General features: G+C 39.0%; 1 protein-coding gene across 2 annotated transcripts in view; it reads left to right on the top strand.

The window, feature by feature from the left end:
- The window catches only part of cntn3a.1 (contactin 3a, tandem duplicate 1), a 112,249-nt gene extending 96,619 nt beyond the window's left edge, over positions 1–15,630 (top strand). For both annotated transcript variants that reach the window (XM_055892351.1, XM_055892350.1), the window contains exons 14-23: positions 5,878–5,995; positions 6,334–6,492; positions 6,710–6,859; positions 7,182–7,252; positions 7,600–7,834; positions 9,330–9,445; positions 11,856–12,042; positions 12,301–12,413; positions 12,731–12,899; positions 14,092–15,630. In XM_055892351.1, coding sequence (XP_055748326.1) covers positions 5,878–5,995; positions 6,334–6,492; positions 6,710–6,859; positions 7,182–7,252; positions 7,600–7,834; positions 9,330–9,445; positions 11,856–12,042; positions 12,301–12,413; positions 12,731–12,899; positions 14,092–14,183 — 1,410 coding nt within the window. In that variant the 3' untranslated portion in view covers positions 14,184–15,630. The remainder of the gene's footprint in view (positions 1–5,877; positions 5,996–6,333; positions 6,493–6,709; positions 6,860–7,181; positions 7,253–7,599; positions 7,835–9,329; positions 9,446–11,855; positions 12,043–12,300; positions 12,414–12,730; positions 12,900–14,091) is intronic.
- Positions 15,631–15,750: the final 120 nt, after the last annotated feature.

Here is a 15,750-nt window from a genome sequence, read left to right as displayed (position 1 = left end):
AATTAAGTCTACTATGATGACCTTTTAGAATTACTTGACTTATTTATGTGGTTGTCACTTGTGATTTGCAATCCAATTACATACGGTTGATCATATTAATTTATTTTTACTGTGTATGTTTATATGATGTAAAATTAGCAAGGGCAGAGTAGACCTTTTTACATTATGTTATGAGCACAATAACATATACAGTACAACAATGAATACTTTACTGCTGATATATAGTGAATGGACTAGAGGAAGTGTATTGAATGATTTTCATTCATGAATCATATCAAATTTGTTTTTGCAATTAACAAGAGCGGTCTGCCTGTTTGCCTGTTCCGCTTGTTGATAACTACTCCTTTGAAAAAACTGGTGCCTAAGGAATTGTCGATTCAATGCTCAGTCAAACATTATATTTGGTCATCTACAGTCGAATGTATTTCTCTTTAATTAGAAAAGCAATTATAATATCTTGGCTGCTTACTACCCACAGTTTGTTCTATATTCCTTTGGCTCATCAGCAATGCCATTAGTTGTGTAATTGTGTTTGCCTCATGGCTTCATTTGAGCGGTTGACTCCCTGCACTAATCACTTTACACAAAGCTGACATGTTGCATAAAAGTGTGTCTTAAATGCAATGAGTAATTTTATAAAGGTTAAATAGTTCTATTCATCATACATTATATTTGTTGGAGGTATAGTGCCTTCAGAAAGTATTCATATCCCTTGACTTATTCCAAATGTTGTTGTGTTACAGCCTGAATTCCAAAAGGATTAAATATATTTTTCCCACCCATCTACACACAATACCCCATAATGACATTGAAAACATGTTTTTTTATGTGTTGGAAATGTAACACAGAAATATCTAATTTACATAAGTCTTCACTCCCATGAGTAAATACTTTGTAGAAACACATTTGGCAGCGATTACATCTGTGAGTCTTTTCGAGTAAGTCTCTAAGAGCTTTGCACACCTGGATTGTACAATATTTGATTGTTGATCGTAGCTTGACAGACATTTTCAAGATTATGCCATAGATTTTCAAGCCAGTGTAGATTTGGCCTTCTTCTTTAGGCTATTGTCCTGGTGAAAGGTGAATTTGTGTCTGTTGGAAAGCAGACTGAACCAGGTTTTCCTCTAGGATTTTGCACGTGCTTATAGCTATATTCCATTTATTTTTATCTTTAAAAAATTCCCTAGTCCTTGCCAATGACAAGTATATCCATAACATGATGCAGCCATCACCATGATTGAGTACTACTCAGTGATGTGTTGTGTTGGATTTGCTCCAAACATACAGCTTTGTATTCAGAACAAAAATAAAATGTATTTGCCACATTTTTAGCAGTATTATTATTAGTGCCTTGTTGCAAACAGGATGCATGCTTTGGAATACTTTTTTTCTGCACAGGCTTCCTTCTTTTCACTCTGTAGTTACTCCACAATACTAACCTAAATGACAATGTTGTTGATCCATCCTCTGTTTTCTCATATCACAACCATTAAACTATTTTATTTATTTATTTTAAAATCACCATTGGCCTCATGGTGAAATCCCTGAGTAGTTTCCTTCGTAACCGGCAACTGAGTTAGGAAGGACGCCTGTATCTTTGTAATGACTGGGTGTATTGATACAGCATCCAAAGCCTAATTAGTAACTTCACCATACTCAAAGGGATGTTCAACCTCCCCAGTCTATGTGGTTGAATCTGTATTTGAAATTCCCTGCCGACTGAGGGACCTTACAGATAATTGTATGTGTGGGGGTACAGAGATGGGGTAGTCATTCAAAAATCATGTTAACCACTATTATTGTAGATATAAAAACATGAGTTGGCGCACACCCAGAATAATAGTTTGTGAGGAGGTGCTGACTAACGGCGAATAAACTATAAACTATCAAAATAAAGAAAGTCACACTCTCCATGTATAATCTCCCAGCAATTTAATGGGTATTTACCAACGTTTCGGCAGGAAGGCACAGTGATGCCGAAACGTTGGTAAATACCCATCCTGGAAGACACAGTGATGACGAAACGTTGTTAAATACCCATCCTGGAAGACACAGTGATGCCGAAACGTTGTTAAATACCCATCCTGGAAGACACAGTGATGCCGAAACGTTGTTAAATACCCATCCTGGAAGACACAGTGATGACGAAACGTTGGTAAATACCCATCCTGGAAGACACAGTGATGACGAAACGTTGGTAAATACCCATCCTGGAAGACACAGTGATGACGAAACGTTGGTAAATACCCATCCTGGAAGACACAGTGATGACGAAACGTTGGTAAATACCCATCCTGGAAGACACAGTGATGACGAAACGTTGGTAAATACCCATCCTGGAAGGCACAGTGATGACGAAACGTTGGTAAATACCCATCCTGGAAGACACAGTGATGACGAAACGTTGGTAAATACCCATCCTGGAAGGCACAGTGATGCCGAAACGTTGGTAAATACCCATCCTGGAAGGCACAGTGATGCCGAAACGTTGGTAAATACCCATCCTGGAAGGCACAGTGATGCCGAAACGTTGTTAAATACCCATCCTGGAAGACACAGTGATGACGAAACGTTGGTAAATACCCATCCTGGAAGGCACAGTGATGCCGAAACGTTGGTAAATACCCATCCTGGAAGACACAGTGATGCCGAAACGTTGGTAAATACCCATTAAATTGCTGGGAGATTATATATGGAGAGTGCGACTTTCTTTATTTTGATAGTTTATTCTCCATTAGTCTCCGTTGATAACCACTATTATTGAATACAGAATGCGTCCATGCAACTTATAATGCAATTTGTTAAGCATATTTCTACTCCTGAACGTATTTAGGCATGCCATGACAAAGGAGTTGAATACTTATTGACTCAAGACATTTCAGCTTAACATTTTTTATTAATTTCTAAAATTTGTTTTACAAACAAAATTACACTTAGACATTATAGGGTATTGTGTGTAGATCAGTGACACAATCTCAATTTTATCAATTTTGTCTGTAACACAACAAAATGTGAAAAAAGTAAAGGGGTGTGAATACTTTCTGAAGGCACTGTATATAGTTAACTTAGCCCACTAAAGTGCAAGTGTGTTTTCCAAAACGATACATTTCTCTTAATGCACTATCAAAACTTAAAATACCTGTCACAAAATGTCATAATATCAAAAAGTATAATTTGTCATCTATTGAGAATATTTCTATATCAAAATTAATTTACACCGTCACAACTTAAAGTACACTTTACAAAAGCAGATAACGCTATCCAAAAGTATTATCTCACCATTTATTAAATAATGGCTCAACAAATGCTAACTATAACCATTAATAGATACACTTTTTCTATGAAAAAAAGTCAATGGTACAATATGGTGTTCAAACATTTTATAGACGTGAGCAGCATTCTCTGAATTAGGATCAAATACTACAGTTTATCTCAATGGTGTTCAAGCATTTTTTGGAACAATGTCGATTTTCAAAACAGTGTACGTACGACACAGAACTGCAAAACAGTAAATACATGTTTTTATGTACTGTAGTTTCCTAAAAACATTAATAAAAACTATAAGATATTGTCAAAATTGCAAATAACTTCATCAAAAGAACACTACTGGGAGAACCTATACGGACACTACCCGTGGACAAATCGATGGCGTATAGCGCGCAGCTGAGAGCTGAGTGAACCAAATCACACTGACCAACTTTCTTTGGCCGAATACCAAATTGACTGTCATGAAGGAATTACTTAATCCCTGCGTCTTCTTTGACAGGTAAGTTAAGTGTCGTGTTTAAGTGGTGCGTTTTTTTTATTGTATATTAAATAGCTAAGTCATATGGTTTATTTGCTAATATTAATGCATGACAGTCCGTTCTGTCTTTGGCCAAAGAAAGTTGGTCCGTATGATTCGGTTCACTCGGCTCTTAATGTCATTGATTTGTCCACCTAGGAGTGTCCGTATAGCTTCTCCCAACACGACTGTCTAAAAACAAAATCCCATTATAGCAATATCACTAAATCAGGATGGAGGGACACAACTGATATATGAATGTATAGGCCACACCAAAGCAAAGCTCTAATGGATGGTCACAATGTTACGAAATAGGACTAACCTAAAGTTGCATTAGAGTAACTCAACTTCATTTTCTGCATATTTGCAATGTTGTAAAAAATCCTAAAATGGCACAGTCTCAATTACCTAAATATTTCACTATGTTGTACATGAAATAGCACTGATGGAATGATTAAGAATTTTCATCACTAGTATTAACTGATTGCTGAAAACAGTGAACATAACTCTTCTGAGGAAAATGTGTTAATATTCTAAGAACACTTAACAGTGAATTTTTTTATCCACTGATTCCATTTGTATTCATAATTTTGCAAAAGGCGTCTAAGATATGCAATCCAGATACAAAGGCAAGAAAGTTATCAGAAGCTTGGAAAATATATTTGGATGTTTGGCCACAGTAAAAAAAAAAAAAATGCTTGTATGTGATTGAGAAACTGTAAAGTAGGAAGAATTTCACAGAAAGGTGTAAAAATACGATACTGTTTGCATTGCATATGTGTTCTATGTTGTATGTAATTATGTAAATGCTTACAATACAGTAAACATAAATCAAATCTAGTCCATCAAAAGAACTCCAAACCAAGCAGGTAGTTATGGTACTACAAACCAAATACTGTGAGGTAGTTAGGCCTACTATATATGCTGTGACTAGACTTGGCTGACAAAGCCCTCCTATGTAAAACATGATGAAGCCTCTGAAAAGCAACATGGAATAGAGTAATATTGAAAGTTATTCCCTCCCAAAAATGACTGAAGTACAGTAAACACAATCACTGTAAAAAGTAAGGACTGAAATGACTGTTCAATTAAATGTCCTTTTTATGTAAGGCCATATGTTTTTATATACTGTGCAACACATTGAATATTTTCCCTATAAAACAGCTGCCAATATAAAAAATAACGATGTGATCTACTTTATAACCCATGGAAAATCAAACAATTGACAGGTGAACTATTTCATTTGTATTTCTGGACTGATTAGGAGGTTAACAATTATGCAAAGGGGTTTACATGTTGGTGGGAAAGATATACATTATGGAAGTAATTGTTATTGGCAGTGAAAAAATTATTTAGTTTTGATTGACATACTTTACACAGTAGATGTTTGTGTCCTATGTAGAGAGTTGTCTACTGTTTTGTAAAAAGTGTTTTGTGATAGTGTATACTGTTATGCAAAAAAAGTGTTTATCGTTATTGTTTTGGCCATGTGGATCCCAGTTTCGCTCACATGGATCCCAGTTTCCTTACAATGTTCAAGCTAAAACTGTAAGTTTCGCCCACCACTTGAGTTACTTACAACTACATTGTGACTTGAGTATTTTGAGGCCCAATAACAAGAAGCCATCACAGAGTATAGTGAGTATCAGCTAATGCTAATGTTAGGCAAAAATGATTTCCTCACAAATGTTGGTCTTCTACGGTCTGAAACCATTGGTCGTCTTGACCTCAATCTTATCTATGTGACAAAAGTCACACTAACAAGTACAGTAGAGCAGCTTCAAAGGTCAGCATGGGTTATAGCTGACAATTAGAAACAGAAAGGAGTAAAAGGAATGAGACTGAAAAGAGCCTTTTCATTCTCTCAGGTAGAAACTGTCATCATTAAACGGTCTGAACTATTCAGCCGTTTCTACTGAAGGTCTTTGACTTTTATCATGACTTTCACCTCAAACTGTATATTGAACACAGAACCAATCAAGTGTACTCTCTCATCCTGCTCGTATTTGAAGAAGGGCTTTTTATTCAATATCTTTTCTAGAATTCTAACATTTTCCTTACTGCTTTGGTTTGACATTCCTTATGGACAGCGCTCAGCAGGTGACATCATGATCCGTAACATTCAGCTGAGGCATGCTGGGAAGTATACCTGTGCTGTCCAGACCAAGGTGGACAGTGTCTCCATCGCCACCGATGTGGTAGTTAGAGGTATGGCTATGCTGGAGCACCAGTAGCACAAAATGTCACATTGATCTGTTGTAGGATCCAGTAAAAAAAAACAATTACAATTTGAATTGTGAAATTCCACTTTTGCCACTAATGTAGCAAATGGAACGTTTATAATTAAACCTGGAACCTTGGGTTTTCCTACTCTCCAATAATCGGCCCATAATGTTTAGACCTCTTCGTAAGCTTGTGTTTGAATCATGACTGCTACAGTACATTTTAATTAATAAATACATTATTAAAATGTATGTGTAGAATACACAGTACTTTATATCTCATGTTGATCAACTAAGATGATGCTGTGATAACGATTTTTACAGGTGCTCCAGGCCCACCTGTGGACTTCCAGGTGACAGAGATGACAGACAGCACAGCATCTCTCTCCTGGGGACCGGGTCCTGACAACCACAGCCCAGTCCTCACCCACAACATTCAGGCCCGCACAACTTTTTCACTGGGCTGGCAGGGAGTCATCACAGGTGTGTGGGTGTGTGTGCGTGTGTGTGTCCACGTGCATCTTTGTGCCTATCTTTATCTATCACACACACTGTATATTAAATTGAATAATGCACTCACAACATAATCAAGGTTCAAGATACATCATCACAATTAGCACACACAGTTATAGACTGTATTTATATAGCACTAGAAGATCCTGCAACATGCTAATTAAAGGCTATTTGTTGTCCGGGTTAGTTCCTGAACTTCTTGGGGGCAAACAGCTGACAGCCACTGTCATTGACCTCAGTCCGTGGGTGGAGTATGAGTTCAGAGTGCTGGCAACCAACGCCATCGGAACAGGAGAGCCCAGCAAACCTTCCAAAAAAGCCCGGACCAAAGACATGCGTATGTACTGTATCTGCCCCACATAGCTCTCAACACAACGATGAATGCTGAATACTGTACTATATATGTGCAATTTTACTCAATGAATTGTTTGTTTACATTCAAGTTGTGATGCAATATTATTAATGCATTATTATAGGAAAGTGCAAGAGGTACAGTACAAGCCTATTTCTACTGGGATGTTGATGATTGATATTTTGTTTAACAACTGCATGGTGACCCCAACAATTAACAGCATTAATTGACAGATGTTTTGCCATGATAACAGTAGGAGGCATGCAGACATTAAAGTTTCTCTATGAAAACAAACACCCTTTTGCAGCTCCCAAGATAACACCATCCAGAGTGAACGGAGGGGGTGGTGGTCGCTCGGAGCTTGTCATCACTTGGGAGGTAAAGTGAACACTACTAATAAAGATGATCAGCTTGATTGGTAAAGTCATATAGATTCAGCAAAGTGCACCAAATGATATGTTGAAATAAATGATGAATCAAACATAACCCATTTTCTGACTGCAAGTATGTTTCAGAGCATGCAGGTTGTACCAATAGGTATTTTAACACTACTGGTTACGCAGTCACCAAAGTTGCTAGAACCACGCTGAAGAGGACAATGTGAAAATGTTTTATACAAGCCAGAAAAGTACAGTTCTGGTCTGCATGGTAGTATTAGAGAAGGTAGTAAGAAGGTATTATGTGAATGCACCGATGTACATTTGTGTTTTCACCTCTTTCTGCAGCCTGTCCCTGAAGAGCTACAGAGTGGCCCAGGATTTGGCTATGTGGTAGCTTTCCGACCTCAGGGGGCTCAAGGCTGGATGCAGGCTGCAGTCACCTCCCCCGACGCCTCCAGATACATCTTCAAGAACGAGAGCATCGCTCCCTTCTCTCCATTTCATGTGAAAGTGGGCGTGTACAATAACAAAGGGGAGGGCCCCTTTGGGCCGGTGGCCACCATCTACTCTGCAGAGGAAGGTACAGTACACTGCCAGACCCTGTTATTTATTTAGGGAAGGAATTCCGTGATTTTTTTTTCTTTTTCTAACGTTATTGAGATGTTCTATATAACTCCAGAATTCTGAAATCCATCAATACCTCTACAGGGTTCAACACTAATAGGACGCCATTGCGTATTTTTTGCAAAGTTTAAGTGATGCCAGACCCAGCTGAGTACACAACATACCTATTCCATCATTCCTTTTCATTTCAGATGCTATATGCATAGTGCCTATAATAAGTCTACACCTCCCTTGGATTTCTTCACATTTTATTGTGTTACAAAGTGAGGTTAAAATTGATTTAGTTGTACTTTTCTTGTCAACGATCTATCAAAATACTCTGTAATGTCAAAGTGGAATACAAATTCGAATTATTTTTTAAGATTAATGAAAATGAAACACTAATATACCTGTAACTTGGCCACTCAGGAACATTCCCTGTCTTCTTGGTAAGCAACTCCAGTGTAGATTTGGCTGTGTTATTGTCCTGCTGAAAGGTGAATTCCTCTCCCAGTGTCTGGTGTAAGCAGACTGAAGCAGGTTATCCTCTAGGATTTTAAAATGTATTTTCATTTTGCCTGTCCCGTTCCTTTTCATCCTGAAAGAGTCTACAGTCTTTGCCGATGTCAAACATACCTATACCATGATGCAGCCACCACCATGTTTGAAAATAAGGAGGCAGTTACTCAGTGATGTGTTGTTGGATTTGCCCCAAACATACGATTTTGAATTTAGGCCAAAAAGTGTATTCCTTTACCGTGTTTTTCATTACTTTAGTGCCTTGTTGCATACATATGCATGTTTTGGAATATTTTTTATTCTGTATATTTGTATTATTGTTTCACTCTGTTATTTAGGCCATTATTGTGGAGTCACTACAATGTTTTTGATCCATCCTCAGTTTTCTCCTATCACATCCATTGAACTCTGTAACTGTTTTAAAATCACCAATGGCCTCATGGTGAAATCCCTAAGCAGTTTCCTTCCTGTCCTGCAGCTCAGTTCAGAAGGACGACTGCATCTTTGATGTGTCTGGGTGGTTTAATACATCATCCACAGCATAATTATAAACTTGACCATACGTAAAGATATATTTGATGCGTAATTTGTTATTGTTAACCATCTACCAATCACTGCCCTTCGTTGTGAGGCTTTTGAAAAGCTATCTGATCTTTGTAGTTGAATCTGTCCTTGAAATTCAACACTTGACTGAAGGACCTTACAGATGATGTATGTATGGGGGACAGAGGAAAGGGTAGTCATTAAAAAATCATGTCAACCCCTATTATTTCACACAGATTGAGTCCATATAACTTATTATGTGATTTGTTAAGCCACATTTGACTTCTGAACTAATTTAGGCTTGCCTCAACAAAAAGGTGAATACTTATCGACTATAATTTAATTATTTTTAAATGTGTCGAATTTTTACTTCACTTTGACATTATGAAGTACTGTGTGTTTGACCCTAGAGCCCAGCAGAGCCCCGGGTAGGGTGCGGGCCAGGAGTGTGTCGGCATCGGAGGTAGAGGCCACCTGGAAGGCCCTGCCCTGGAGCAACAATAGGAGACGCATCCTGGGCTACGAGGTCAGAGCACAAACACACTGGACATCATAGACATAAAATGGATAGATCTGACACCACTTCAGTTTTTCTCTTCGTACAAGATCAATGGACTATCCAGTATTATCCCTCATTGAATTGTTACATTTATGTAGATTAAATCAACACCCTATCCTGTCTGAACAACTATCAGTTAGCGTATAGCCACACTGAGACGCATGAACATGGATGAAATCGTATATGATGTACATCATTGTTCGTTTTTGTCCGTCATTAGTACAACTCGAGTCAACTGTTTTCGGACGAGTTCAGACGAGTTGTATCCGTCAAAAGCTTTTTTTATTTTTTTATTTTTATCAAATATTTTTCTATTTGGCATTTTGAATTATTATACAGATAATACAGACAGAACAGGTAGAGGGCAAAACATAAACGGATCCCCTACCAGATCAAACCTACTTCAACCCCTCATGCTCCAACAGGACATAAAAGGATCCCCTACCAAATCAAACCCACAGCTTGCATGAAATAGAATTTGACCAAATAACAAACAAAACAAAGATATAATCAAACAAAAAAGTAAAGAGGGGTAAAAATAGGGATAAAAATTCTAATTTGGGTTGGTTTATGTAGTTGTGAAATTATCTGGGTCCATGTCTTCTACAAAGGATAGGAAAGATTGCCAGATTTTATACATGTAATTGCAGATCCCCTAACGGAGGAGCACATTTTCTCTAGCTTGAGATGTTGCGTAACTTCCTTTATCCAATGGCTAAAAGTAGAAGGAAACCGATCTTTCCACTTCAATAGTAGAAGACGTCAAGCTAGAAGAGTGGTAAAGGCCAGCTGTTTAGAGGGGCCTCCTGTGGTGCCACTCCGAATAATGAAATAAAGGCCGTTTTTGTAGGTCTCTCCAGTATCTTTGAAAACGTCCCAAAAATTGACATCCAGAAATCTGTCAATTTCGGGCATGTCCAAAACATGTGCAATGAAGTAGCAGGAGCCTGCTTCCATTGGCCACAAGTGGGATCTATTTCTGGTCTAATCTAAGATAATTTTGCCTTTGACCAATGCAGCCAATGGACTACACTGAACAAAAAGATAAATGCAATATGTAAAGTGTTGGTCCCATGTTTCGTGAGCTGAAATAAAAAATCCCAGAAATTTGCCATACACACAAAAAGCTTATTTCTCTCAAGTGTTGTGCACAAAGATATTTACATCACTGTTAGTGATCATTTCTCCTTTGCCAAGATAATCCATCCACCTGACAGGTGTGGCATATCAAGAAGCCGATTAAACAGCATGATCATTACACAGGTGCACCTTGTGCCTGGGAAAATAGAAGGCCACTCTAAAATCTGCAGTTTGCCACACAATACATTGCCGCTGATGTCTCAAGTTGAGGGACCTTTGGCCTCACCAGAGCTGTTGCCAGAGAACGGATTGTTCATTTCTCTACCATAAGCTGCCTCCAACGTCATTTTAGAGAATTTGGAAGTAGGTCCAACCGCAGACCACGTTTATCCACGCCAGCCTAGGACCTCCACATCCGGCTTCTTCACCTGTGGGATCGTCTGAGACCAGCCTCCTGGAAAGCTGATGAAACTGAGGAGTATTTATGTCTGTAATAAAGCCCTTTGTGTGGGCCTGGCTCCCAAGTGGGTGGGCCTATGCCCACCCATGGCTGCGCCCATGCCCAATCATGTAAAATCCATAGATTAGGGCATAATGAATTTATTTAAATTGACTGATTTCCTGATATGAACTGTAACTCAGTAAAATCGTTGAAATTGTTTCATGTTGCGTTTATATTTTTGTTCAGTATATTTTAAATTGAATTACAGCATGTCTTAGACATATAAATGAAGAATGTATTCTCCGAGGCATACTCTGCCAAATTTCATCTGAAAGTTGTTTACCTAAATCCTCTTCCCAGTGGTTCTTAAGAGAGTCTAGGGATTCCAGATTGTGCGAGTTTAATAACATATAGACCAAGCCTATGCCACCTTCGATATAAGGACTAACTTTAAAAACAGAGTTTAGAAGGGAATTAGTTTGTGCGTTTTTGTTGTTGTCAGACAATCAGCTCTGTTGTCATTCATCGGGCAACAGATGATTCCCATTGAAAAATAATTGGCTCCCTCCGAAATATTCGAACACAAAATCCTAATGTGACCACGGCCTTAGACAAGCATATGAATACTCTGACGTGACAAACTATCCGGCCTTGATGATCATATACTTTTAACTTCTACCCCGTACAGCCCGAGGAAGATGGGTTCTTCTCTAGGGTTCATCCTACTGGGGAGTTTATGGCCAGTGTAGCTGTGCTTTAAAAATACAGTTGATTGATTTCATTGATAAGGAAACAAAGTTTAAACAGATCAGGCATGTTGACCTATAGTGTTGACTGGTGTGTTTTGAACTGTAGCTGAGGTACTGGGGTGAGAGGGAGAGACAGGAGACAGCCAGTGTGATCAGGACCATGGGTAACCGGACGTCTGTAGTGATCAGAGGCCTGGAGGGCAGCAGAACCTACTTTATCTCCCTCCGAGCGTACAACAGTGCCGGGGTGGGCCCTCACTGTGCCACAGTCAATGTCACCACCAAGAAACCCCGTAAGTTCAAAACCTACATTCAAGGATACCTGCCTGCATCCACTCCATAGAGTCTCACCCCCCACCCCCCTCACTTGAAAAAAATTATATTGACCCTGACTCGCTGTGTTTGAATACTCTTTGGGCTGTCGTCCCGGAGACATTTTATTTGGATAGGCCATCTATAAATACCCAACAAACTATCAATAGACCATCAGCATCTATAGATGGACTATCCAAATGATAGTTGATAGATGTTCACGTTTTCTTTTCTTCCAGCCCCAAGCCAGGCACCGGTGAAGATCATATGGAACACCTCAAACTCAAAGGTCATCCTCAAATGGGATCATGTCAGAGCTCTGGAGAACGAGTCCGAGGTCACTGGTTACAAAGTACGGGAGTAAACACGTATTTCAACTTTTTTTCTTATAATTTCTTAAATGATCCAGTATGTGCTAGGGTTATTCACCTATGTTGAGTTGTTCAGCACTTGTATTGGTTTAGAGAGTACCCCTTCTCTTATAAGAATCACAACAAACTTGGATGACTGAACAGACGGATTCTTATAAGCAAAGTATATAATAAGCACAGCAGTGTTTCTGACCACGACATGGTTCATTCTCATAGTGATTCTTATACAGTATGTGCACTCGAGACAACATTGTGCAGATCCTCACTGTGTATGATTTGTGTTGTCACATCTCTCCAGGTGATGTACACACAGGACAGACACAGTCGTCCCAACGTGGTCGAAACCAACACCACGTCTCTGGAGCTGGCGCTACCGGTCAACGAGGACTATGTCATCCAGATCAAACCATTCAGCGAGGGAGGAGAGGGGAGTAGCAGTAGACAAATCACTATTCCCAGGATAGCAGGTGGGACATTCTGCCTGACACGGTTAGAGCGTTGGGCCATTAACCGAAAGATTGCTAGTTCAAATCCCCCATGCTGACAAGTTGAAAAATCTGCCGATGTGCTCTTGAGCAAGGCACTTAACCCTAATTGATCTAGAGTCGCTGTTGATAATGTCTGACCCTGGCCGTGTCCCCACTCTCTGAGGGTGTCTCAGGGGAGTTGGGATATGCAAAAAAACATATTTCCAATTCACACTATGTGTATCAATACACACTTGTACATGTGTGAAATAGGACAAATATAAGCACCCACCAAATTATACAATTATTATGAGGGCCAACTGATTTAACTTTTTGCATGAGATCATGTAATAATTGTAATTGAAATGACTGAAATAACATTAGGAACAGAACATAATTGATCTTTTTTTTTAACACAAGAGCAACATATCATTATACATGTAAAGCTTTAATTGGATTCAATGCAAACAAGTCTAGTATAATGGGCCCTTCTGATGTCTAACCATTATGATCCAAAATACAGTATAGCGGCGCCACCTCCTGATACATTTGAGCAATAACAACACGGTGGAAAACATTGCAGACTAGATGTGCATCATGACAACCTCAGCGCTATCACTCATTATGTGTTTGTGAGGATATTCTTAATTCAGTGCAGGGTTGAGGTCAATTCCACGTCAGTCAGTTCAGAAAGTAAACTGAAATTCAAATTCACATTTTCCAAAATGCATCTCTACAAGAAATTACATTACATTACCTCACGGGAGAAACTGTTAATAACAGACCTTATTTTTCCCAGTTAGTCGTTAATATCTGTGTAATTATAATCTTGTTTTAAGGTAATACTCCAAATATGTAATAGAGGGCTAACAACTCACCAACAGTATGGTAACAGGGATCTGTTTTTCCAAACTCCTCTAACCTTTAACCCTTTAATTCCAGCACTAGTTACATATTGCTTTCATGGTGCGTAACCGTAAATTGTAACATACTATAACCATGTTATTACCACTTTCTCCTGTGCTGCAATGCAAAGTGCTAGAGACATTTGGGGAATTGGAATTTCAGTTTACCTCCTGAATTGAAATGGAATTTACCCCAACCCTGATTCAATGTCTAGAATATAATTGAACTGCATTCTGAACAGCATATACTGTAAGAAACTCGTTAGATTTGACTGGTTTTATTGCAGGTGCAATGGCCATTGGTGCAGCCCCGGAGTCATCAGCGTTATCCGTGGTCAATATGGTGGGACTCTATTTCACAGCCAGGACGTTCCTATGACAAACAGCTCCTGGACCACACTGCTTTCCATGAGGACACTGGACAAAGAGGCCATGTATCTTCTTCCTCTAACAGATACCCCCTTTGTTGACAATATATTTCCCCCAAACCTTTCATGGGAGATATTGAAAGTCCAGCTTGGAAACTGTTGTTACATAAGCAGCGTTGATAAACGCTGAAATTACGTTGTTACCGCTTTCTGTCTTTTTAAAATGTTTTCCGTAAATGGATAATCTCAAAAGCGTTTCTTCATGAAGACAAGGAGATACGACGCACAAGAAGCTGTGTACGTTTCAGGAACCCCTGTGAGAGCTTGGGTCCCCCCAAAAAAGGAGACTGCTAGTTTCTAACATCATTTGGATAAGGGTACAACTGGTGAGTTAAGATGCCGCTGACCCTGGTCAGTGTGAAGGGAATTAACTCACACACGTGAAATGAAGCTACGTTCAAGAGACCCATACCTGCAGTGATGATTGTCATTCCCTGAATCCTCAAAGACTATCTAGGACACCTACTGTACTGAACAGGTTAAGAAGAGAAAACCTCTTGTTTCACTGGTGACCCCTGTCAACTACCAGGGCGTCTTGACAAACCTCGTCATGTTATGGCCTGGTTTGGGACCTATGTTCCTTTTCCTGGAAACTGCACTTACTCTTACATAACATAAAATATAATATGATGTGCCATTTAGCAGACGCTTTTATCCAAAGCGATTTATAGTCATGCGTGTGTACATTTTACGGATGGATGGTCCCAGGAATCAAACCCACAATCCTGCCGTTGCAAGTGCAATGCTCTACCAACTGAGCGACAGAGGACCACATTTATCGTTATATATATGGACTGTTATATACAGTATAACTGATAACATTTTGAGCCAACTGGTTCCCATCCACCCAGCCTCATAATACTGGCAGCTGCAGTACAGTCAGCACCAAAATGGCTTCTGGTCTGAACTACAGTGTGGTGGAAAGCTGATAGATGGATGTCTTTTCTCTCCTCGCCTTTCCCTCCATTACAAGTGCATAAATAGCCACGCTAAGCTGTGTGAGCCAATTTCTTGTACACTGTCTGTATGAAATCCTCAGGTCCCAAAATGAGCCTTATGTCTATTATCATTGTTGTTTTTGTTATTATTATTACCGTGTTACTATTATTTATTAATCACATTTGTGTATCCAGATATTGTTTGTTAGAAATTATCCCAATTTTATTAACTGAGAACATGGTTCCTTTGGAGCATTGTATGTTTGATCATTAGTGCTCAGATATGCCTTTTTTCTTATGTCTTTCATGATTTGCATTAAAGAAGCGGCAGTGTTTATTGAGTTTTTGAACATTGTGCATATTCCTACAGTCAACTGCTGTTTGGCATGAAAGTGGTCAATGTAAGTGGCTTGGAATATTTTAATGGATCAACCTGCTTTTAATAAACATAATGACATTTTGTTTGCTTCTTTTCTGAGGGGAAATGTGATCCGAGCTAATGTATTATTATTTACCATAGCAATGGTGAGAATACAGATGGACAAGTCCAAACAATATGTTCTAATGTTGGATGTATAGG

This window comes from Salvelinus fontinalis, chromosome 31 (genome assembly GCF_029448725.1).
Source record: "Salvelinus fontinalis isolate EN_2023a chromosome 31, ASM2944872v1, whole genome shotgun sequence".
NCBI classification, from domain to species: domain Eukaryota; kingdom Metazoa; phylum Chordata; class Actinopteri; order Salmoniformes; family Salmonidae; genus Salvelinus; species Salvelinus fontinalis.
The sequence above is the reverse complement of the archived record's forward strand: the minus strand, read 5'-3'. Positions and strand labels throughout refer to the sequence as shown.